A 24448-nucleotide genomic window follows, 5' to 3' on the forward strand; every position below is an offset into this window, starting at 1 on the left:
GAGGCGGAGAGAAACAGCACACAAAGCTGCAACTATTCTAACTACACCACATGCTGTTATATCAAGATATAAAGAAAAAAAAGGTAAGAGCCGACGAATGAAATACTAACAATGACATTACGTAAGGTAAGGCAGGAAATAAAAATGATAAAAGGGAGACACGGAGCAGGAGAGCAAAAACTGCTCAGTAGGCACAGATGATAATGCGATGATATAAATAAGATATAAAGTTTACATGGTAAACCTTCAGAAAATACTTGACTTTCACTCACCAGCTTTGTAACTGATGGAATTGGACGCAGACACTGATTTCTTATAACACAAGAACACACTGGAGCCCCACTGAAAGGTAAAAACAGGGTTGTATTGATGTTACACATTTGTTCTCTTAGGAGTGATGATGCACATGTGTTAGCTAAGGACTAAAAAAACAAGACTTACCATGCCACAGTTGAGGTTCTTGTCCACTTTGCAAAAGGTATGTGGTGGCGTCTCACCCTTGCTGGTGACAATGACACAAATGTCTGTCACCGCCAGGGAATTCTGAGGCTGGACGGGTGGCGCTCGGCGGAAGGTGATGAAGATGCGCTGCGAGGTGGCCGAGCTGTTGTTGACGTTGGCGCAGCGGCCGTACGGTGTGGCCTGGATGATCTCGCAGCCCTGGATCAGGCGCTCCTTACCCTCATACAGGACCCTGACAGACACAACAAACAACAAGCAAAAACTGTTAGCTTGGCACTTTACATGGCACAACACATGAGATGTAGACATAAGTCTATACAGACGTCTATGGGTCTAAATTCAAAGTGCCAACGAGTTCAAAATGGTGAGGAAATTAAGATGGCAGATAGCAGTGCAGTGGAAAGAGCTGACATCATGTCCACACACATTACAAAGCTCTCACAGACACAATTAACTGGCACAGAGACACAGAGAGAGAGAGAGAGAGAGAGATGTCCTGGAATCAGTTCTGCTGTCAGGCTCGGCCTTCATCTCTTAAACAACGTTTGCTGCCAGAAGACAAATAACTTACATTCTAATGATGCAACAGTTTCATTGCAAAAACATATAAGGACATTCAAGTTTGAATGCTAACGATAAACCGTGAGTCTGAAACAGACAGCGAGTGTGCATTACAATACTGCATAAGGACAATGTCATTCCATACTCAGGCTGATTTGGGGAAAAATGTGCATTCTTCAGCAACAATAATCAAGAGGCGGAACTGCGGCTCTATGGTGAGGATAATCTCTGGTTCTCCGGTTTTACAGGGAGGATCAGTGTGTGGTCGGCACCACTGACTTTCTTCTTAAAGCTCTGGTTTCCCTTTGAGGCCTCGGCGAGAAGCCCGTCTTCAATGGATGAGGTGATTCAGACATTTTTACCAGCTTACTCATTCAAATTCCAGACAAGGAAAACTTGCAAATCAAGATTTTAATATCCATCTTAGTCCAGAATGAACACTGGCGTGTAATCATACAGATTACTGCCTAAATGTTTTCAGTCCTCCCTCCTTCCTTATCACTCCTGCTGTGGAATATCACACAACTAAAAGTTGCAGCCAGGAAAGCAATCAGTGTCCCACTGTGTTGGACTTTTTTGCATGACTGCAGGGTTTCTATGGCAGAATGCTCCATGTCCTCCCTTTCCATCTGGACAATGCCATGTGGGAGGCCAAAAGCTTCGATTGTTGCCCTCTTTTAATTAAAATGGACACCAAAACACATGTTTTTTAAATCTAGTGCAGGCTATATGGCAGCCGCTGCAGCTATAATAGTCCTGAAACACTCCATTTATTCTGAAAAGAGTGCAGGACAAGCCTAAAGAGGCCAGGAGGACAGCTGCCAGCAAATTCTCATTTAGGCGACAAAAACAGAGAACTAATGGGCACAGCAAGTCGTGACGCCGCGCAGCCCCGAGCTGGGAATGCTGGCTTCACTGACAGCAGAGGTGGCAGGAGGAAGAATGAATGATTTACAGGATGCTAGTTTCTCATTTATCATTTCAGTGGAATATGACAGCCAGCAGGTTTACGAGGTGTCAGCCGAAGGGAGAGGAAGACACAGGTGTTCCAACATGGCCAAAAATATATTTACCGACCTTCTGTCTCACAGCTCAACCAAAACGTGACCACCAGCAAGTGAATAAATGCTATCAAGCATCTTTTACTAAAACAAATAACCATCCTTTTACATCACTTATTAATAATTGACCACACAGTCATGCATTTTACATTAGGAGTCTCTTAATATCTGTTTGCAGCAAAATAGAAAGGAAGACAAGCAAGTGAAATATGTTATTCGGCCTAATTAAACTGAAGGACAGATTTGTTGCTTCACTGAATGAAAACAAAGTACATAGCTGCTTGACAGTGGATCCTTGAATGTAAGTTTACTCCACCCCATATGTCAGGATTGCACAATCTTTTAAAGGAAACACAACTTGACATACGATCTTCTGTTTATGCTCGGCTCACCAACGGCTGCGGATGCAGTTCCACAGTTTTAAAGCTACAGTTAGCAGAGGGGAATCACATTAATAACACATGACATGAGCCAAATTAATCACAGAACAAAGGAGAATACAGTCGGAAGTGTTGCTGTCTCTATACAGCAACAACCATTTTTAATGAAATCTTTCACACGCTTGACTCTGCAGAGTGAAGGGGATTCTTTCAGAGTGAGCAGACTGGTAACTGGAAACTCCAGTTTGTTAGTGGGAGACACAGAAAGGCTTTAGACAAAATCTAAGGTGTGTGGGAAACTGAAAAGCCACAGGCTGTTGCATCATCTTTCTCAAAAAAAAAAAAAAACTACATGTGATAATTACTGCTTGCTCATTTATTACAGACAAATTAACAGGTATGAAGCATGGATGATGAACATTTTTGACTCCTCTGTGGAAAACTAAGAACCTTTATGGTACCACTTGTCCGCATGTTTACCTGACTGGATGAAATAAATCTGAACGGAGTTCCCTATTATAACATAATAGAAGGAAGCAGGAAAATTCCTATCAATGAGCAGGAGCCAAGAGATGTGGCTGAGAGCAAGAACTCCGTGACGAAACAGGGGTGAGCGAACCAAACAGTCAACACACCTACTTCCTTCCACCTCTGAAAAAAATGGGTTTGTGGTGCCCTCAAAGTTGAACTGGATGTGACAAACTGAAAGCTGCTTCAAAGTTACCTCGGAAACGCGGACAAGGCTGACAATACACGCCTTCATCAGGGTGACTGACTGCATGTGAAATCCTGTCGACATGCTGGCTCGCAGTTAGTCCTGCTGCAGGACTCTTTGGGCATCTTTCATCATATGTGTAAATGCTGTGCTCGTGTTGTTTGTTTTCTTTCCCTCCCTCAAAGCTTCTTCTGTGGTTCTGCTGTTAAAATTACAGATCCAGACCCAGCTGTAATCAAAAACTATCAAATGGTTTCTCAAGTTTGTGTATATGAAGAGGCAAGCAGTGTGCAAAGCAAAACAGCGGAACACATTTTCAGCAACGGATAAGCAAAGCAACTTACAGTGAGACATTTGCTGTTGCAGGCATGTGAACATTCCACATTATAAACACTGACATAAACAAACTGCTGACTCACCCGATGTCAATGAGGGGAGGCTTCCCTCGACCCCTCTTGTAGCACAGGAACAACTCAGGGCTCTTAAGACTGCCATGATTTAGGTTGGCGGGCTGGCCGCTTTGGGTGAGGTCGATACAAGTGAAGCCCTCGGGCACCGTCTCTCCCGCCGACTTGTTAATGACGGCCAAGTCTGTGATGGGCGCTTTGGGTCCGCTGTACTTGGTCTCTGACAGATCCTGCTCCAAGGGCGTGGACTTGTCTGTCAGCCCGGCCACCACAAAGTAGTCGGTCACACGGTGACCCTTGTCCTCGATCATGGCTGGGTGCACCTGGAAGTCAAAAAATAGAGATATGAAATTAATTTGGAATGACATTTATACAGCCTAGAGTAAATTTGTTTAATTAGACAATAAAACCTCCTCTACCATGTTTGTAGAAGACAAGCAAATATTGAAAGTTCTCTGCTGTGGTTAAAATGTCTTGCAAAGCACAGCACATCACCTAACACTCACTACAGATACTGTATTTCGGCTACAGCCAACAAACACAATGTATGCTAGTGAAAGCAAAGCTCTTAGATCTCACTTCAGTATAGTGGGATGGACTACACATGCGAGCATACACAGAATGCTAAATAATACTGTGGCCAAGGCAATAAAAGGATCCTTTAAGGCTGCTGCACCACAACCACGCAAACAAACTGGGGAAACACAAGGGGTAATGAAGGGACTGGATCTGTTGACGTCCACAAACAACTCTTGTCATTGTATATCACCGCACTGCTCCAAACACGTTCAGAGAGCTAAAGCTCTGGTGGCTGCAGAGAGCCAAGGGAGAGCCGACGAGTCCAGAGGAATGCTCAGAAAAGTCACAGAGAGCATAAATCAAGCAGAAGCCAAACTCTATAAAACACTTGAAATATGGTGCAGAATCTGGCTTGAGTAACGGAAATGATTAGAAACTGACACTCGTGTGTTATAGTCATTTTCTGTTGAAAAGGCTTGAGTCATGATACCAAATTTAGTTTCCTTACAGTCAGTGCCTCAGTAATCAGACGCATCGCTTTACCAAAGAGTAACAAAGACTGCAGTGAAGATGCAAACTAATAATACATACACTCGCAGTATGACTATGAATTGGGTATTTCCTTTAACCATTGTATCAAATAAAATCCTCTGGGCTTGGAAAGCAATCTCTTACTTACTACCAGTCAGTGTTTACAAGAATTTAAGAGACACTTTTTAGTGTGTAATAAGGAAGATGCAGTAAATATGAAAATGGCTACTGATCAATAACTATGCTTTATATATTATGGTGCCAAAAAAAAAAGAACTCATCTTGTGAAGTCTGGCCAAAAATGCCACAGCGTGCATGACTGATTAAGAGGAAAGAGAAAACTTAAAGCGAATACGTCCACATCACAGAGCCGTTAGGACCTACACAGGAAGTTCATTTTTTCCAGTGGTGAGTCAGCTGGAAAAAAAAAAAAAAAGAAGCCTCTTTGTAAGGCCACAGCAAGCACAGACAGCCCTGGACTCCACGATGCAGATTAATGTGAGCCATTGTCGTTTTTGCATTTCTATTTTGGATTTTAATTTCAAACCATGCAACCACATGTTGCTAAAAATATGCCACGTCATTGTGAAGCTACAGTGCAGGCATTTCGAAAGGTATCCAAGTTATTCAGCGAGAGAAGGTTGAGAAAATCTGAAAGAATGTATGTGAAGCTGTTTCTAACAGTGTAGCATATCTGAGCAGTCCGTGGTGGCGTCTGCAGGCTGCAGTACAGTGCAGGTCATCCCTTGGCTTGTGCTGTGGAAGGAGAGGCAGGAGGCAGACTGACCTGCCTGGGGGGAAAATTATTCAGGCACAGCAAGACAGAAAACAGCTGACACACTTTCCAAAACAATAAAAAAATGTTAAAAAAAAACCAAAAAAAAAAAACCCTTTTCTAGACTTTGAGTCGTTGATTTCTATCAACTATACAGCCTGCATTCAAGGACAACAATGGCATGATGTGTGAAAAAAAATCATCAAATTAATGTTTCATTCTTTTCGACCAGGATATCACACTTTATCTGATTGAACAATGCATGCAGCGCAGGTTTTTAATTCTTGAAGTTGGCATTTTGCCTTTGTGAACGTGCCAAAATTAATTTGCTTCAAGTATGCTGCCAGCCTTCCAGTCTATGTCGCTCTGAAGAACTGTCGCTGGACATTTGCCCAGAATGTGGCCCACTTTTCGTTACCCTTTAAAACAATGTCGGGAAAACGCTCAAATCAAAGAGCAAAGGAGTGTAACGCTATCAGCACAAGGCTCAGTCGGAGGCTTAATGACCTCAACTTTCCACAAACAAAAATGCCAATAAAAGTGCATCAGTGAAAATGGGATAGATCGCTCTCACAAATGTTTCAAGAGAGTGAGCTGATGCAGTTACGCAGGATAGAAAAGCTCAGCTGGGGATAAACTGGATCTCACAGGTAAGGTAAGGAAGAGAGAGATCAAATGGAGATCAGCATTGTGTTTTGCTGTGTGAGTGGGTGTAGTGAGTGCACATATTTAGTTTTTCAAATGGAGACCGCCTCTGTGAATTTACTCTATTTCACTATTTTCTCCAGAGTAGGACGTTTACTCACTCTGAGGAATGTCACTGAAATTTAAGTTTTTATTTGTGCTTGTAAATAAAATCCATACGAGCGCAAATGATTCCAGATGCGGTTTTTGACAACACAATGAATGATGTTGTCTTTCCGCACTCCTCCATAAAACCGTGCCACTTTTGACTGGATCCAGTTCTTATTTTATGATGATGCACACCAGCAATCCAGAGACAAAAAGCTGTGTTAAGACTTATTGCTCTGAAGAGATTTATTGGACTGTATCCATGGTTACATCTCACTGGCCCAAACCCTATTCAAAAGGAAAATGCTGTTTTCAGACTCTATTTGCTTTATAACAAGCTGCACTGCTATGTCCTCACCACAGGCTGCCCAGTGAATGTTCTCTGGTGGTTTAACCAGTGACTAGATAGTCTTCCTGCGTCTGTGGGTGAATTAATGTCTGTTTATAGTGAAAACAAAGCTCTGATATTCCTCACAAAACCGAACGAACCAGTTAATTATCCGATTTCACTGGGGTATGAATGAGCTGGACCCTATGGAAATCAATAAATTATTCATATTCAGGGTCTTCGTGAGATTTCAAAGGTGGTTGTTAAGTGCAGCTGAATATTTATGGAATATTGTCCAGCACTTACTCGCTTACCATTAATAGAGGATCCTACAGATCATATTAAGAGCTCCAATCTGTGTGTGTGCATGATATCTAACTGGAAGGGGGGACCAGCTTCTAATATTCCTGTTCCACTAAGGACCTGTATTCAGTCTCTCTCTTTTATAATTCTGAACTGTATTGAACCCTTGAGGGAATCAGGCCAGTTCACATGTGCCACAAAGGTAAAGATTACCTGAGGGCAAATATTTCAAGGAGACATAAGCCAAAGAACAAAAAAGGACATTTTCAATTTATTGCTTTGGATGTCATAAATGTTAAGGTTTCTAACTCCCATCGCTTTTTTAAATTAGTCATTGTGCTAAAACAGAGTTTGAATGAAAGCTTAAACTAAATTGAAACAGTTTTGGTATCTTTAATGTAACTGAATGTAGCGTTTGTGCAGCAAAAGAGCAATTTCTGGTGAAGAAAACAAAAAGGAAATGTTCCTAAGGCAGAACAAGGAGAGGAGATGCATTAAAAGCCTTTATTTCATCAGGAATGGTGGTTGAAATGCCGTCTTTTGTCAGGGCGAGACTGTTCCAGACTGATGAAGACCTCGCTTTCAATTCATCTCCTCTCCTTGCCCAGCTGGAGAGTGCCTGAAGAGCGTTTTCTTTTCTTCTCTGTGATCAGTTTTTTATATTCAATAGCATCTTAAGGCCTCCTGGATTCAGTACAACACAGTGAGCACTGGGCCTCTTCGTATGTCTCTGCAATTCTTGGTATTTTTTTTTTAGTTTAACAACTCTGCGTTGCATGAGTCTGTTCTGCTGCGTAACCTGCACATTTGAAACTCCGTCAGACATTAGCCCCTGCATTTCATCTGCTCTAAAATGGTTATGTTGGTATGAAAAACATCAAGTCCGTGAGTCATCCAGCTTCCCGACAGCATGGGCACAGATCACCACAAAGTGTCACAGCAGGGAACAAAGCAATGTTAAGAAAAACAAACAATTTCCTGGGTAGCCAGCAGATTTGTTTGGTCCTGATTGGGCTTTGAATGCTGCCCTATGAATGTTCACCAAGCCAATGAATCAACGTGTACTTTACAGAGAACATTAAACACACCAGCGTCAACCTCACAAAACCCTGTTTTCGTGTGATAAGATCAAAAAGCAGGTCAATTATTTAAAATTCTGCACTGACCCTTAAAACTAGGCTACATGTGAACCACTTAAAGTCACACACACTGCATCCTCTGCAAATACACAACCACAGATACTTCTTGTCGTGAAAAGAAAAAAAACAACCACAACTGATTCTGCATCTGTTAGCAGGCTGTTGTTGTATGTTGTATTGGTATTTCAGGCTCTTTTTCAATGAGCACCAAAAAGATATTTAAGGTTATCATTTCATTTCCTGTCCTCACTCAGAGAACTGAGTGTTACAATAGCAACGCAACACGTTATTTGTTGTGGAGAGGTTACCTTTAGAAATAGGAATAGTCAGGGACATGCCACGTGATATATCGCTTCTGTACAACAGAGAGGGAACTGTAACAAAGGCAGCCAAAAAAACAGTCCCTGAATGCAACACAATACGTTAAAATCGCTTTGCCATTTGATATACTGTTGCTGGCATCTGCCATATTCTGGGCAACTGCTGGGTCAAGATTTCCATCACCGATTCTGAAATGAGTAATTATGTGTCCCCTTGCAAGGCTAAACAGCCACTGCTGTTAGGTGTGCACACAACCACAGACACACTCTTAAGGCTGGGCCCATGTGAGGCAGCCCCCGCCTCCATCACACACCCCACAACCATACAAATATCTCTTTGTGACAGCCCATGATAGACAAACAGTGATGCTGCCATGACAACCGAGCCCAAACAATGCCAGGCAGCGCGACCCTGAGCTGCAACTTGTGTTATCCTAGCTGAGGAAACTGATCGCCATGTCTTTCAAGGGCACATTTAGTATAGCTGATATGTGCTCTGCAGTCTGCTGTCAGACTAAAAAGGACATCAAAATGAAATCCACCGTCTCATTTTTAGATGTACAGTAAATAGAACGGCAGAAAAGGCTTGTTTTACTGCCCACTTTTATGTCTGCTGAGCAAATAAACCATGGTAGTGGCCATAAACGGTGACGGTGTTGACAGGGCATTAGCCTAAAAGCTTTAAAACTATTGTAAACAGAAGTGAACATAACATTACTGCTTTTCTGTCCTTATTATTCTGCACGTGTAACAGCAAGCAGGGCGGACAAACACACCCAGGAAAACTTTTAAACCTCAAACAAAAACGGCGAAGCTCCTTGGGTGAAATGGTGAAATGAGTGGATCGAACTGGGAGGCAAACTAGTCCTTTCAATTCCCACTGTACGAAGTCTGTTGTTGTAACTCGAGCCCCTGCCTCTAAAGGTTGTGCTCTGCCCCTCCCTTCCCATGTGAAAACCTGTTCCTCTGTTGCTCCTGAGCCCCGATGATCGAGTGTCACGGTCTTTGTGTGGGTTCCACTCAGGGAGTAAGGTCACTGCGAACCATGACAGAGAAATACCAAGAAGCCGAAGTGGACACAGGCTCTGAGTCTTTACTGTGAAACTGGTTTCTGGCTTCCTTGTTGCGATAAATTCTGAAAACTTAAGCCTTAATGTGAAATAAGCCCCCAGCACACTTTCAGTTTGAATGCACTTGCCACACAGAGGATACTAGCCACACCAGCAGATGCTAAGTTTGGTCAGAGTGACGATGTGTACAGTCTCAACCAATGCTGACATGCTGCTTATACCATGGTATTTGTTCTGGTGCTGCAACAATTGCTCAATTGTAAAAGTCGTTTATCTGGCAAAAATATAAAAAAATCAACTGTTCATGTTTGTCAGATGTGAGGATTTACTGCTTTTTCTTTCAGTTTTCTAAAATCAAAATTTGCACATCTTCTGCTCAGAACCATCACTCAGTTAAACAGAAACACCAGGGATATCATATACACTCTGCTGGAATCTGTGAAACTTTTACTTTACATTACTCTTTCCAGTGACAGCGTTACTGCTGATGTCCGTGAATGCAGAACAGCATTCACCGCTCAGGCCTCACTAATGCAGCGGGGCCACTCTTGCTCTTTACTGTCTCACCATGATGAGGCAGAAAAAAAAAAGGATGTGCCAAACAGCCACCATTTATTACAAATGACTTGATTATTTGTGATAAAACTCATCAGTCTGGAAAAAAAAAACACAAATAAATAAACAACATTCAAATCATGAACGCACTGCCTAATCCATCAGTACTGATGGCTGTTCTCCAACACATGGGCACCTGATGCCACATTTATTTGGGAAAAAACAAAACAAATTCAGTACAATACAATAGAGTTTTCTAAACTGAAACAGACTTTTGGAGGCCAGATGGACGAGAAGTGAAAACAGCAACTGCGATGACTTCTCTCTGTTTTAGTTTAGTGGGCGTGGGAAAACAATGTACAAATGCTTGTTTGTAATATTATCTGAACTTTCAAGCTGCACTGTTATCATTTAGAGAGACAACTGTTTTGGGAGGTGTAATGCAATACGAGTTGTAATGAGTCACTGCTTCCAGTAACATTGTCTGTTCTTTTTGAAACCAGTAACTAGTAGAACAAATGTATTAACATTTCAGAGCAGAAAGCTCAGTGTAGACAGTAACATGATGTGCTAGCTATGAAGAAAGTTTTTTTTAAAGAAAACAACAACAGGTAACATGAAAATCTGTGATCACTTTCATTCCTAAAACCCCGACTGACCCATTTCTCGATGCCTCTGGTTTTCCTGCACAGGAAAGACTTGTTCCTCGACAGTGGCACTGGTCTTAACTTGCTTGCAAATGTGCTAAAGGTTGGCTACGCAGCCCAACAGCCCCTGAGGGCTGAGGAAAACTCTTCAGCTGCCATAAAATAAAACTGGGGAGGTCCTACTCCTCACATTCTTATGTACCAAACATGATGTTTGTTAACGTTTAGCACTTGTCTGGAGTTAAGGGCATCAACCTGGCAAGCCCCTTAATATCTGTGATGCCAAATTCAATTTAAGCAAAGCAAAGAGAGCTGGAGTGAATGGGACAGAGGCAGCCATAGAAAGTGAGATTTCTATTTAAGTATACCGAGTGTAAACCCCTTACTCCATCCCCCCGTGGTATGCCCCACAATGATCTCATCCCTTACACACAAAAGAGCCTGGAGGCTCGTTCCCCAGGGGTGAAAGAGCCTGCCTGCGTGTGTGCGTGCATGCACAAGTGTGTGTGTGTGTAACGCTGGACAACAGACAGCGCTGTGTCTGTCGGAGACCTGCCATGCAGAACCACTTGCAGCTTGCCTGAAACAGCAGCTGAGCATGACACACGCATCTGTCATGTACTGTACCTTGGACACGGCAGAGGAGAGTGAAAAGCGATGTTCTATGTGTGTACAGATGCAGCAATTATAGCAATGAGAGGACTGATCCTCGATTATAAATAGCAGGACAGGCTGATTCTTCACATCGGCCCCTCTACTGTGACAAGTGTTGACGTATGCGAGCTTCTGCACAAGTGCTATTTGTTCATCTTAAGGCAACAGGGCCGCTGAAGTGCACTTAAAATCATTCCTGAAAGTTCAGCGATGCCCACTGACACAAAGAAATAAGGCACAGGTAATTTCATTTCAGCTGTAATGGCCTCAGATAGATTACCCTTTCAGCTCCAGTGGCAGCCGCTGAGCCACGATGTGTGTCAGCCTCTGCAGCACCCGTGTCTGGCTTAAGTGCCACTCTGTAGTTCTGGGGCTTTGGAGGATCTGAAGAGCAAAGTGGCCCTCCCTGCCACCTGTCATCACAGTGTGCTGTCGGTGGCAGAGGCCAGGCTGAGTACAAGGTGCCAGTGAGGTGACGAAACCTCCGCTTTACAAGGGCGAAAACCACAGAAAAACCAGCTCTTGGTGTTCTTTCTGAGGGGGAGCGTGGGTTTGAGGAGAGATGAACAAATGAAAACCAGTTGAGTCGCTGTCTGATTAAATTCATATGGCGCAAGCTACAGTTTGTGTGCACATACTTGGCTGTTAAACTGCGGTCTGTAAATACCTCACCCTGGTAATTAATCTTAACGGCATATTCTGATGAGACTACCAGCCTTTGATTGCAAACAAGATCTGTTCATTTCCACACACAAAAAAAAGTCATTTTCCTAACGAATTCAAGACCATGTTGCAAAATTGAGTACACCCCCATTAAAAATCTTCGGAGAAAAGCTAAATTTTAGACTACAAAAATCACAAATTGACAAGAATTCAACCACAGGTGAGTCTAATTATTCATTAAGCAGGTGTCCAGGAGACAGCTGACTATAAAAGGGCATGTATGGCATCGAAAAGGTGAGGAGTACAAAGAAAAATGCATGATGCCTACAGCGAAACATGGTGATGGCAGTGTCATTATGTGGGGCTGCATGAGTGATGCTGCTGTTGGAGAGCTGCATTTCATTGATGGTATCATGAATTCACATATGTACTGCTCTATACTGAAAGAGAAGATGCTAACATCGCTCTGTGGCCTTGGTTGTTGGAAGCTGAGCATCACTCTCCATCCAGCATCAAGGCTCTAAAAGAGGTCGCTCTTGAAGAATGGAGATTTTGTTATAGTTATATTATTTACCTTACTTTCATGTTGTGAGTTAAACAAATGTTCTATAAAACTCAGTCTCATTGTTCTTCTGTTCACTGAGATATTGATTAAAATCTTACTAATCAAAGGGGGTGTACTCATTTATGCTGAGCACTATATGTTTAACTGTTCAATATTTGCTGTTGAGAGAGAGGTGGAGCATTCACAGTCTATCTGCCTTTTGTCTCCAGATAAGCCTGTGCGATAGCCTGCCATTATCACATCCACCGCTGACAACGTCTCTCTCTCTCTCTCTGCACAGCGTTGACAAAGCCCAAAGACCAATGGTGAACTCTGCTCCTCGGTCGTGATTGCTTAACTCTGGCAGCTACAATATGTAAAATCCAGTTTCATTCAGGGGCTGACGATAGCCGTCCACACGCTTCTCAGAACAGGTACCTGACTGCCAAATCACACTGATAACAGACAGAGCGGATAATCAACACACAGCTGTTTTTTCCCACAGGCTGTGTTATTTTGTTTTTTTGAGCAGACGCTGTTCTGTTTGCATTTTCTAAGCTTTAACGGAGCATAACATTTCTGTCATCCTACTGAAACATGGTGCTAACATATGCAAGTATTAAATTTGTCATCGAGTGAAACATACAACATACAACACACAACAGTGATTTATTTCCAATTTTAGATGTTATAACCTCCTCATGTTTAAAATTTTTACTTGATACAAAATTATCAAAACTGTCTTTGTTCAACTAACTGACCAACCACTTCAGCACTGACAGACATCCTCTAAAGACCCACCATGACTGTCTATTCTCCTCTAGTATCTTGTCTGTTTTATCTCTTTTATTAGTACCAGTGTATATGCTGACTTTTTGTTATATAACATAACAGAAAAAGAGGCTTGAGGTATTTCAGAAATGATGTCTGTCCAGGAGAGTGCACTCAGATGACATTGTTCATAACACTCTCAGCACTCTCTGCAGCACATGTAGCAGGGTACAGGTCATAGCTGAGCAGACGGTGGTGCAGAGTCAAGCAGTGTCTTCATGGTTAGCTGCTAACCAGTTTGTGAAATAAAGTCTTGGAAAGTTAATAAACAATTTTGCCTTTTCAATATAACTCTTACATAACCCCGTCCCTGACGACAGTCATGTTGTTATGTTAGTAAAGCAGCTAGCCAGCTATAGTTTGTCAGGGGCTCTAATTTTACCTCAGTAACTCTTTGCCAATCCAACATCAGTCTAACTACAATAATCCATGCATAGTGTTTTGTCAAGATAACATCAAAAGGGAGCAGTAGAGACCAGTGGCTACAAACAGTCATGGGAGAGAGGGGAGGGGGGGGGGGGGCAGAAATCCAAATAACTGAAGCTGAAAATTTCTCCTTTTTCCTCCTGGCTGATTTTTTTGGGTCTGTTATTGCACTCCACAAAGACCCGAGCACGTGACTTAAGAGGCAGGTATGTTGTCAAGAGAAAGCGACACACTTAAAGTGTTTGCTGAACTGTGTCAAAAACAACTGTTGCCAGCGCAGCCAACGTAGGTCACGTTATCGAGAACACACCAGGAAGGTTAGACAGAGACAGTGGACTGCTGTAAACTGTGACTTTCTTCAATTAAAAACAACCTGGGGAGATGGACAACGAGAGGCAGCTCAGAGCGGTGAGGCTAGGCTCAGCAGAAACGTCACAAGACTGCCTCCCTCCTGGAGCGTGACAGCCCGGCAGACAGAGAGCATTCTTTCCACTCCGAGGAGAAGGGAGACAGGGCAAACTCACTGCCCTTACTACCTAGCTGGGCTTATACCAGCTGAGACCCAGGCCTGCTGAAAGATTAGGACTGAAACTCTACTGGCACATCACACCAAAGTGCAAGAGTCAGAGGAAGGAAATAGGTTACCTGAGAGGGGTTTTGGCTGCATTACAATCTTCTTCTTGTTGCTCTTTGGCTAGAAACGACTATCTGGAGTTAATGTATGTTAAGACATGAAAAAAGGCAGCTAAGCAAAATGCACTGAAGTGTTTCAGGTAAGTATTGAATCAGCAAGCCCAAAAACATGCATTGTCAAAAGTCTCTGCATTAAATTGACAGTTATTTCTGGCAAATTAAAACAGAAACACTACGCAAAGACACCCATAGCAACAACAGCAACGCTGAGAAAGAAGATCAGAGCCGCTGAAGTGTCCTCGAGCTAGACCATGTCTCTCTACGAGTCCTGGGGATGCTACGGTGTGGCTGACCTCAGACGTCCTCATGAACTTCCTTTGCAGGAGTAACAGTATATTAAAGTGTAAGCACCAAGGGAAGTTAAAGTATCGGGTGAAGTGAAAGTGGTGGGAAAAGAACTGAAGATTCATTCAGAGGGACAGAAATGACAGTCGAGTGGAAATTCTGACTGAAATTAGATCCAGTTCATGTTCATAAAGCAAACGGTAATGTCGGCTGAAATGTGGTAATGTCATTTGAAGAGTAAGAGATAAAAGCAGTTGAAATCTTAAGTTGACTGACTTTACTAAAAGGATCAACAACACTCCCTCTCACCGTCCCACAGAATGAATTACTGGCTTTTCTCACTCTCGTCAAAATCCTGTTTGACTTTTGCCGAGGCAGCCACAGAGTCCCTCAACAGCCTATTGCATTTCCAATCTGCTTCCCTTGCTTGGTCACCTGACAGAGACTTTGGCAGACCGGCAGAGGTGACAAAGTGCAAGTTCAATGTACACAAAGCCACAGTGCAGCCATGACCCACTTTATACCTTCTGCCTGCAGCAGGCAGGAGGAGGCACCATTCACTCCACTCCCCTTTTCCAGTGCCTGTCGGGCTGAGCCAAGGTCAAGGAAGAGATTTTTTGCTGCTATGTTTCCACGTGTCAGCGGCTCAGTGCTGATGCAATTCTGCCAGAACAATTTACAAGATTTTTCTCCTTCTGCAAGCCACGATCATCCTGTTATTCCTGCTGCCATCTCAGGTGTTAAGACACCTAAATGAAAACACAAATACCTCCGGCACAATGCAAGAGGAAGTGCCATCCTCGGCTCTGCTGGGACTTGTGCCACGGCTGTCATAACAGGAACATCACATGCATGCCGTGAATCACCAAAACGATGATAGAAAGCTGGAGCAGTGGATACTCAGCTGCCCTCAGGGGTCACAGACTCCTCCTGGCTGGCAAACAGTCAAGTGCTGAGGCATAGATATGTGAGCACCTTGGCGTTGCATTCAGTGGCATATGTGCTCACCCCACACACGGCCACTAAACCAACGGAAGCATCTTACACAACCGTGTGTCCTAGGTTTAGGGTCAGAGAAAACGCAGGCAGGGCACACTCAGGAAGACAGTTCCTGGATTAAAAAGCAAACCACATGCCCCAGAAGGAAGTCAGGTTAAACAGTTCCTTATCATGAGTCTATTCAAGTGCAAAATCCCCCTCTTGTTAGAGTCAGCCTCTCTTTTATTTCAAGCATGAAATCCAGTTTTGTGCGTGTGGCTGAGAAGAGCAGACACCTGCAAGGTTAGACGGGCTCCAGGAGAGCAGAGTCTGATAATCAGGCGTCACGGAGGGCCCGGGGAGGAGGAGGAGGAGGAGGAGGAGGAGGAAGAGGGGGTGTTATGTTCCCAACTGTTGCATCCGACCCCATAACTCGGCTAACACTGATGCAGTAAACACATATGACCGCGGATCAGACAAAAGAAATGTCCTCCTGTGACCAGCCTGAGCAATGATACGTGGCTCTCTCTCTCTCTCTTTACGCGGTTGGATAGCACACGATGAAAAGTGCAGAAACAAACCGCAGCAGCTCAACACCAGGAAAAGGCTTTTTGGGTTTTTTTTTTCAGCGTGTGACCTTACTCACACACAGCTAAAGTCACATTAAAACAGCCAAACTACTAATTCTAACTGCAAACTCAGCTTAGCCCCGGCTATTCCCATACCCGAAAACATGAGCACTTACCAGCTGTTTACACTGCAGCGAGAGACAATGTTGACATGTAGGCAAACTTGCTGTTTATACCCGCTTGTTATATTCCGTGTTTTTAACTGTGCAAACCGGAACGGCTTAAACCAGGGCGGCGCGCAAAAGAAAACAAAAAGCCACTCCGCAATACTCCTTTGAAACTTTGCTAGCCACTTCTTCGCCGCACTTTCATCTGAAGTTGCTGGTGGAGGCCGGCGCCATGTTCGTATCTGCGCTAATAGTTTTGTTGGTGAGCTTTCCTCCTAAACGTCTCTTTCAGACTGGAACCGCCCAGAGAAGAGGAGAGGCTACAGCCACTGCCGCAACTGACAGGCTGGCCTCGGGGAGCGCTGTCAAGATAGCACACAGGAAACCACCATCTTCCGGCCTGACTTTTCAAAGTAAATAGCGAAAAAGTGTCAGTTTTCAGAATAAAGCTATTTTATTGGGTGTTTATTATTATTATTATTATTATTATTATTAGTAGCAATAGTACTATATATTGTACAATATTGTACAGTACACTATGTGTTACATATAATACTGATTAACCATTCCATATACATAACTATGTTTATGGGTTGGTTTCCCAGCTTTGGGTTTTTTCTTTTGTTATTACATGAATTTCTGCTTTCGTAATAAATGAAGTAACATTTTAATCTTAACACTTTTCTGCAATGGATATCTCACTCTTTATTGTGAATTTAATGTCAAGTGTACCTTTTATTTCTATATAGTTGTTTCTAAATGTATTCTCAGAATAGTTAGGTAGATAGGTAGGCTGTGGCATTTGCAACACTCATAATATACTGCATGGAAAACATCCTGGAAAATGTCTTGTTTTTCTAATATTATTTACAAACTCTCATATCTGTTATCTTCACCAAAAGGCAATTTTTGGGGAAAGGGAAGGTTTTTATTGTGACAGTGGAAAGGATTGACTTCCTGCCTTCTCTGCTGCCTTGACTCACTCATTTCTTTCCTTCCTTGGTTTTGCTGTCTCTGACGCCCCCCACCTTAAGGTGGTAGAAATTACACCTATATGAAAAAAAAAAGCAACAGGTGAGAGAGGAAATGAGACATGCACAAGGAGAAGGAAACGTTTAGATGAACTGCTAGCTTCTTATAGCCATTTTATTTTCATTATTATTACTATTATTACAGCTGTCCTTCATATTATCACTGTGACAAAACTGACAAACTGACTGGATCAGTTCATCCAGCAATATTCAGTAAATTCTGCTATTATCGATCTGACTGGCCCTGATTCCTCGTGGTCACATACTTAAAAATATTCAAGTGTTAAGACACTGCATGGTACAAAAACATGCTCATAGTGCAATGTAAATGTGAAGGGAAAGAGGGAGACATTTTTATTTCACACACAAAAAAAGCAGCTGTCCATCATGTTAATGGAAAAGCAGATCTTGCCAATGAAGATAAGCTGTTTATAGACTGTAATGTCAGGAGATCCACACTGTTGTCACACACAACTTAGCAAAGAAGGAAATGAACCATATTTTACAATTTTATTAAAGCAGTTCATGTCTCACCATCTTAAATTAAAACCAATAAACTAAAGCACAGAAAACTAATTTAGTATGTGACAAAGGGTAAGTTATTACAGCTATGTACAGATATTTGTTACATGTCTATTTAAATTAGGGCAGACAGTTTAAGACACAGGCTGAAAAGTGGTTTCGACATGAATGTGGTTAACACTTCATGTCATCTATTGGAGAGAATGTGATGAGTTTCGGGAGGCTGTACTCCTCTTTCTTTGGGGGTGAGGGTGTCCCCAGTCTGTCTAGGTCCAGTGAGAAGACCTTGTCTGAGGCTTCCACTGACTTTGCGGGCTCCGTTAGCCAGTCTCTGTCCACACCAGAAACCACGTGACCTGACAGAAGGCACTCTGGCGTCCTCTTCCTGCTTTCAATGAAGGAACCAACATCACACTCCTGCTGGGTCTGACCATGATAAGCCATATTTAGTGGTGACTGCTTTGCTTCAGTCTTCAGAGCGGGGATCAGGAGCTCCTCCTCCTCCTCACTCTTCATATCCAGTGATTCGTCGTTGAGGCTCAGCAGACTGTCACAGCTTGGCATTTCAGGGAGAGTTTCATGGTCAAGGCTGAACTGGACGGCACTGCTGCCTGTGCCACTCGGGCTGTCAAGGGCCTCAGTGTTGAAGGTGTCCCACAACAGAGTGGACTTGAGTAAGACCGCCTGCTGGTTGACAGGAGGGCTGCTGTGGTTCGCAGCAGTAGGGGTGATACTGCAGGAGAGAGCATCGGAGTTCAGCAACACATCATGAGGCTGCTCGGAAGAATTGAGCCACCCTGTTATGCTGTCATTAGCCTTGGCTGTGCGTCGGATTTTCTCTACTTTGTCTTCCTCCACTGCCTTCCGCCACGAGCTTTTCACATCCATAACTTGAGGAAACAGAAAAGGGTATTTTTCATTTTCATTTACTCACTAAAAGAAATGACACCACATCAACTTTCTTTTGACAAACCATTCTTAAAAAGCTTAGCCTTCATGCTTTTTTCCCTTTTGATGTTTTCATACAGAATTTACCAAATGTACAGACATGTAGGCCGAGGTAAATATAACCACATGTGACTTACTCAGGCTCTCAGGTGTACGTGGAAGCTGCTTTCTAGTAGAGAAGGGATCTCCATGAAGAGTGCTGAGAAGGCCCTCCAGGTCCAGACCTTTAACCCTGCCTTCTGTGGGAGTGGTTGTAGTTACAGCATCTGCAAACTAACACACACACATTTTAGTCAGGATTGAAGTTCAAGAATGTTTAGTAGTAGCTCCTGTATCACAGGCTTTGACATTTCCATTTATTTAAGAGTCACTGCTATACCTGGTCAGCAAGGTTATCACACTCCATGTGCAAAATCTGGGTCTTGGTCCTAATGGGAGCCACCTTTGGATGAACATGGGTCGTCTTCCTCACACTGGGCTAAAAACAAGCACGCATTTATTAAACACGGTTTAATCAGAAGAACTGGTGCAGCCACATTCAAAGGTGGAGTGAATCCAATAAACAGGAGTTCCAAACAGGTGAAATAACACAAACCTGAGGTGGTGGCACAGGTGGAGCCCTCAGAGGAGGGGATGGAGGAGTGTCGAAAAGCCAGTCGAGAGAGGTATTGGCTCGTGAGGATGCTTCAGTGGTGACAACAGGACTTTCAGTCCTCTCAGCCATTGCAGGGCAAGGGCTGCTTCAAGGAGAGACAGGATTTGTTATTCAAACATATTTCGCAGTAAAGCACATTTTCCTTGCCATCATATTTTCCTCACGGTGTAGTATAGCTCAGGTAAAAGCAACACTGAGTACCATAGCACAGCTAAGAACCTGCTATGTGACCGTGGCTTTGTGCTAACCCCTGAGTCCAGCTTGCATGGTGCCCTGCACTTGTTTTTGATGAGTGCAGAGCGGGAAATTAACCTGAGGGCTGATAAACCTCCAGCTGCATAGCACTTCAGAGAATTTGCATTATTTTTTGTGATATGTAAATAGAGTTTAAAGTACATGCACACATTTTGTGTTTCACCTAAGGTCTTTCACAATGTAATCTAATAAATGACAACCAAGTCTGTTTCTGCTTCATGTTCTCTGTAAGTCTCAACATTTCATAATCAGTGCATGAGTTTGGTATTAAACTTCCCCCTCTGCTCTAAAAATCTGTATGTAAACTTGTTTGTAGTATATTTCTATATAACATTTATATAATTAAAGTTATAGATAAATAGTGTCTGCTCCGTATCTGTCCGTGGCGATTTCCCTCAATTCGCCGCGGTCATCAGAGAGCACGGATGATATGGGGAGGACTAGTGACGGACAGAGCACTGCTCAGGGCTGCCCAGGTATCTGCCTCCCAACACAAGGCAATAACTCCAAACAAAACATTAGGAAATTCTCCTCGTTAAGCAGATGTTTCCTTACCAGCAGTCAAAAGATAGATTACCTTTTTAGTTCAGAATCATTTGGGTTGATGCCTTCCTGTGATTTACTCTCTGCTGACTTCTCCTCTGAAAAAGTGTATAGACTACAGTTAGACACAAAACAAGTTACTACCGAACTTAATGTAATGAGTGGAATATAATCTGATTCTGCTCACCAAGAAGTTTAGCAGGGTACTGGGCGAAGACGCTGCTTTTGTGACTAGCTTCAGCCAATGGCTTAAATGACAGTGGGGCCATTGGTGAGAGGAAGCCAAGAGCCTAAAGAAAAATAAATAAAATCAAGATTTGCAACTAAAGAGAAAAAAAAAGGCATTGGTTTTGTGGCTATGCTATATGATATCTACACCGACAAAGACAGTATCTGTCTCTAAGTAAAGTGTGCTAATTTAGCCCTTCTTCACATATGTACTTTGCCTAAAGGGACTCTAGGATTGAACTAGTTCCAAGGACCACTCACAGGATCTTCATTCAGAAAAGAGACTAGGGGGGTGTCTTTGAGTATATCCATCCACTTCCTGTCCCACTGAGCCTCCAGCTCTCTGATGGTACTCCTGACCTCAGGAATTTCTTCCTTGGAAATCTTCTGTCTGAGGAGAAAAGATGTTAATACACTTACACTCAAGTAATTTAACTTTCAGTCAGCAAATACTATTGAGGTACAACCTGAGAATTAAGCTGCACATTTCAGAAAATCCAAAATAGAAATACTCCAATTGTGATTAATATCAGTACCTGCAGATAACATCTAGTAATGTTACCACACATCAGACAGGTTGGAGAAAGTGAATCTTCCAATCAAGCAACTGAATTAATATATACCTGATGAGGTGGAGGTCCTGCAGCGCACGGGCCATCTGCTGACATTTCTCCTGCAGGTGCTGAGCACTGAGCTGCAGCTTGGGGGCATGAGAGACCCGACAGCGCTCCTCCCTGAGGATCTGCAGCGCGTGGTTCATCAGCTCCAACACACACAGGAGGTTTAGCTGGCCGGCCTCATACACATTCCCTGAACTCAACTGGAAGGCATGCACACACAAACACAGGCTACTGTAAGACTTCTCGCTGCTCTCCTCACTGAAAATAGCATCCCCTGTAGCCACAGTCAAAGTTTCACCTGCTTCCTTTTCTTTTTATTGTTAGTATAAAAAAGGAAAGAATGTTGTGAATAGGCATTAACAGGCCCCAGTGAACAGAACAAACTGATATTCTCTCACCTGATGTGGGAGCTGCTCAATTCTCTCCAGCAGAGTCCGAGGAATTTTGAGGACTCGATCCGTCCCATCCAGGGTGTATTTATCTACATCCCCCTTCAAAACACTTTCCACTGCATTCTGCTCCTCTTTGGTAGTCGACAGCATTTCATCAATGGCTGACCACAGAGAGCGCACCTTTGGAGAACCAAGTACTTTTGTTTAGTTCTTTGAACAAACATCAAGGTCTCAGCAAAGAGTAACAGCTTTTTCAAAACTTAAGTACCCACCCATCAGCACTGTTACAACATATGATTCACAAATGGGGAGTACAAATCATGTCTTGTGTTTTGTACAAAGTAGGTTTTTGCAAACAGGCGAGATACCTTTTGGGTCTTCTCAGCTGGAGAAGCTCCCTCCTGTGCAGAATCACTGCTATGACACCTGAAAGTAGATAGCAGTCCAATTTGTTCAGTCTAACAACGTGACTCAGAAGTATGAATAAAAAAAAACAAAACAAAAAAAACAGCATACATACTTAAGTAGTTCATCATACTTGGTACCCTCTGCTCTGATATCCTTCATAGACTTCACCAGAAGCCTTCAAGAGAGGAGAAACAAAAGGAAACAGCTTAAACAACAAATGACCAACAAAGCAGTAGAATGTGATTTCCAGGGGCAAAGCAAAAGACCATATAAACTCTGCCACAGCAAATACATGCTTAAAATGCAAGCCTCTAGAATCCACAACATAATGTAGTTCTTTGAGCACATGGCCTTAATTACACTGATTCCAAACACCTTCCAGCAGCCATCAGAAGCTCTTGTTAGCCACAATTTAGTGCAGGTGCAGCTTGAAACAAAAAAACAATCACATGCAACATCAAAAGCAGTGTAATTAATTTGATATAGGATTAAAGCAAAATACCTCTGGAGGAAAAAGGTTAATTGCAGCAGTAGAAAAAGAACAAGAATAAAATAAGAAGAAGTAGAGATAGTAGAAATACAGTGACCATGAAGTAGAAAGCTTCCATCTATAGCCTGCTTCTACTATAAATATGAAATAACAAATAGCTCTGTCCAGGTGGACTGCTCAGGACTTACTGGGCTCGTCTCTGGTACTCCCGGAGAAAATGATCCTGATCCACAGCAGTTTTCAAAAACCTTGTTTTGATCAGGTTGAGTCTCTTCACTGCCATGTCCATGGAGGACGCAGGCATCGCTGCAGCCTCAGGAACCCAGCTGTTATCTGACAATGACAATATTTAAGATTCATTGCTACTCTCTTCTAAACCAACTCCATGGCAAATTAAATTGTTGGGACACAGTAATGGCAATTGTCATTCTACACTTTAGAGTTGTATTCAGTTTGTGAATTCTTGCTACTGGTGGTGAAAAAAAAATTCTCTCAACCTACCTGTGGTGAATGTCTTCATTTCCTGCAGCATGACATGGTTGGCCAAGTGAAGCATCAAGCTGACAAACTTGGGGCCTCCAGGGGAAAGGAACAAGGATGCAACAACTTTGGATCCTGCATTTGCAGTTTCATCCTACACACCACAAAAACAAACGACTGTCAATATTTTCTTAAGGGGTGGACAGATTGCACCACCCGATTCAGACCGGGGACATTGCTGTGTGCATGGTATAAATCTCATTCCCTTGGCCATCTTTATACCCCAATTCTTTTGTTGTATGTGGGTTTATGTCACTTTTATCTTGTACAAAAAGTGTACATAAATAATTAGAGAAGAATAGGAGACTGAGGAGCTAACAAGCATGAAAGGAAAGCTAAAAAGGAGTCAAACACTAAAGGAAGAAAAGCACACAATTTCCCATTTGTGAGCACATCACTGAAATACTATTTGAACAGATGAAGAAGATGGGTGTAATAGTGAAGCACCCTCAAATTCTTACCATTATTTCTCGCAGCCAAGTGCAGGTAACTTTACGGAACTCAGCATCGGCTTTGTGGTTCAAAACAGGCCAGCAATGCCTAATCCAAAAAAACCCCAACAATTTCATTATTATGACAGTGAATCTTACACGTTTGAATAGAAATTCCAAAAGATGAACATGTCTAAATGTACCTGTACGCTTCATGAAACCGTGTCGGGTTGAGTTTCTCCAACAGATAATGGGTAACTATGTAGAAAGCATCCTTGTTTGGTTTGTCAAACATATTCCTGTTGGCAACAACATCACATGCAGGTAGAATAAAATTAAACATCAAGAGTATTGTGAACGACAACTTTACATTGAAATGAAAGTAACTTTGGTAAACAGCTAGATGTCGTAACAGTTAGCTAATGTCAGTGTCTTTATCTGTTAACGCTATGAATTGTAAAAGCAGACTCACGGTCCCAGGTTGAGGTGTTTAACATTAATGTTGGTTTTGCCGGCGACAGACGACGCAGCAGTGTCTGGTTGAAAGCCCAGCCCGAGAAGAGAAAACCACAAATATTTCCCGTTCTTCTTCTGCAACAATGCCGGGTTCGCCATTATTCCGAGATGGAAGAAGCAGCGTGAGTGTCCGGTGGTGACTGGCCAGAAAGCCAGTCTGTCTGATATTAAACAGTGAGCTAGCCAGCTAGCTTTGCTGCTAGCCACAAAGTTTACTGTTAGCGTTAGCTGTCGAACTTGTTTTCCGCTTGTCAGCATGCGTTTAACAAACCGTTATCAAATTAAGTACTACCATGGAGCAGTTACACGTGTTACAACACCCGGTTGAATTGTAGCTACATTTGAGTGAACATTTGTTAAAACAGATTTCACTAATTTTACTATCCGGAACAGGAAAGCGCAGCAGCCTGAACGCAAACCGCCAATTTTTTACAATAATCACCCGGATGTTGTTGACAAGTACTTCCGCTGAGTGAATGTGTCATCGTGTCCCA

The 24448-nt window shown here is 42.8% G+C and overlaps 2 protein-coding genes and 1 non-coding gene across 5 annotated transcripts in view; all 3 read right to left on the reverse strand.

The window, feature by feature from the left end:
- Positions 1-16669, reverse strand: part of dennd4c (DENN/MADD domain containing 4C) — a 28343-nt gene extending 11674 nt beyond the window's left edge. For both annotated transcript variants that reach the window (XM_041031861.1, XM_041031860.1), the window contains exons 1-4: positions 16385-16669; positions 3599-3909; positions 442-694; positions 273-342 (exon numbers count right to left, since the gene is read on the reverse strand). In XM_041031861.1, coding sequence (XP_040887795.1) covers positions 273-342; positions 442-694; positions 3599-3897 — 622 coding nt within the window. In that variant the 5' untranslated portion in view covers positions 3898-3909; positions 16385-16669. The remainder of the gene's footprint in view (positions 1-272; positions 343-441; positions 695-3598; positions 3910-16384) is intronic.
- An 890-nt stretch (positions 16670-17559) lies between these two features.
- Positions 17560-24367, reverse strand: haus6 (HAUS augmin-like complex, subunit 6). Of its 2 annotated transcripts, none has more exons than XM_041030727.1 (16): positions 23911-24367; positions 23642-23737; positions 23469-23547; positions 22969-23101; positions 22656-22800; positions 22090-22152; positions 21938-21995; positions 21576-21749; positions 21181-21377; positions 20819-20948; positions 20517-20619; positions 20364-20427; positions 19472-19613; positions 19256-19354; positions 19014-19149; positions 17560-18818 (listed from the first exon to the last, which is right to left on the reverse strand). In XM_041030727.1, the coding sequence occupies exons 1-16, from the start codon at positions 24210-24212 to the stop codon at positions 18103-18105; spliced, it is 2637 nt and encodes an 878-aa protein (XP_040886661.1). In that variant the 5' UTR covers positions 24213-24367; the 3' UTR covers positions 17560-18102. The 2 variants fall into 2 exon arrangements, with proteins under 2 accessions (XP_040886661.1, XP_040886660.1); XM_041030726.1 differs by having other exon boundaries at positions 19472-19616.
- On the reverse strand, positions 20146-20276 carry LOC121177573. The gene has a single exon (XR_005893291.1).
- Positions 24368-24448: the final 81 nt, after the last annotated feature.

Source organism: Toxotes jaculatrix, chromosome 23 (assembly GCF_017976425.1).
Source record: "Toxotes jaculatrix isolate fToxJac2 chromosome 23, fToxJac2.pri, whole genome shotgun sequence".
Lineage (NCBI taxonomy): Eukaryota > Metazoa > Chordata > Actinopteri > Toxotidae > Toxotes > Toxotes jaculatrix.

Excerpts from the sequence above, each read along its gene's own strand:
- haus6 (XM_041030726.1), bottom strand. The coding sequence starts at position 24,212 with ATGCTGACAAGCGGAAAACAAGTTCGACAGCTAACGCTAACAGTAAAC. Across the intron at positions 21,996-22,089 it reads AAGTATGATGAACTACTTAA|GTGTCATAGCAGTGATTCTG; the intron begins GTATGTATGCTG and ends ATCTACTTTCAG. Across the intron at positions 19,617-20,363 it reads AATGATTCTGAACTAAAAAG|CAGCCCTTGCCCTGCAATGG; the intron begins GTAATCTATCTT and ends CTCTCCTTGAAG.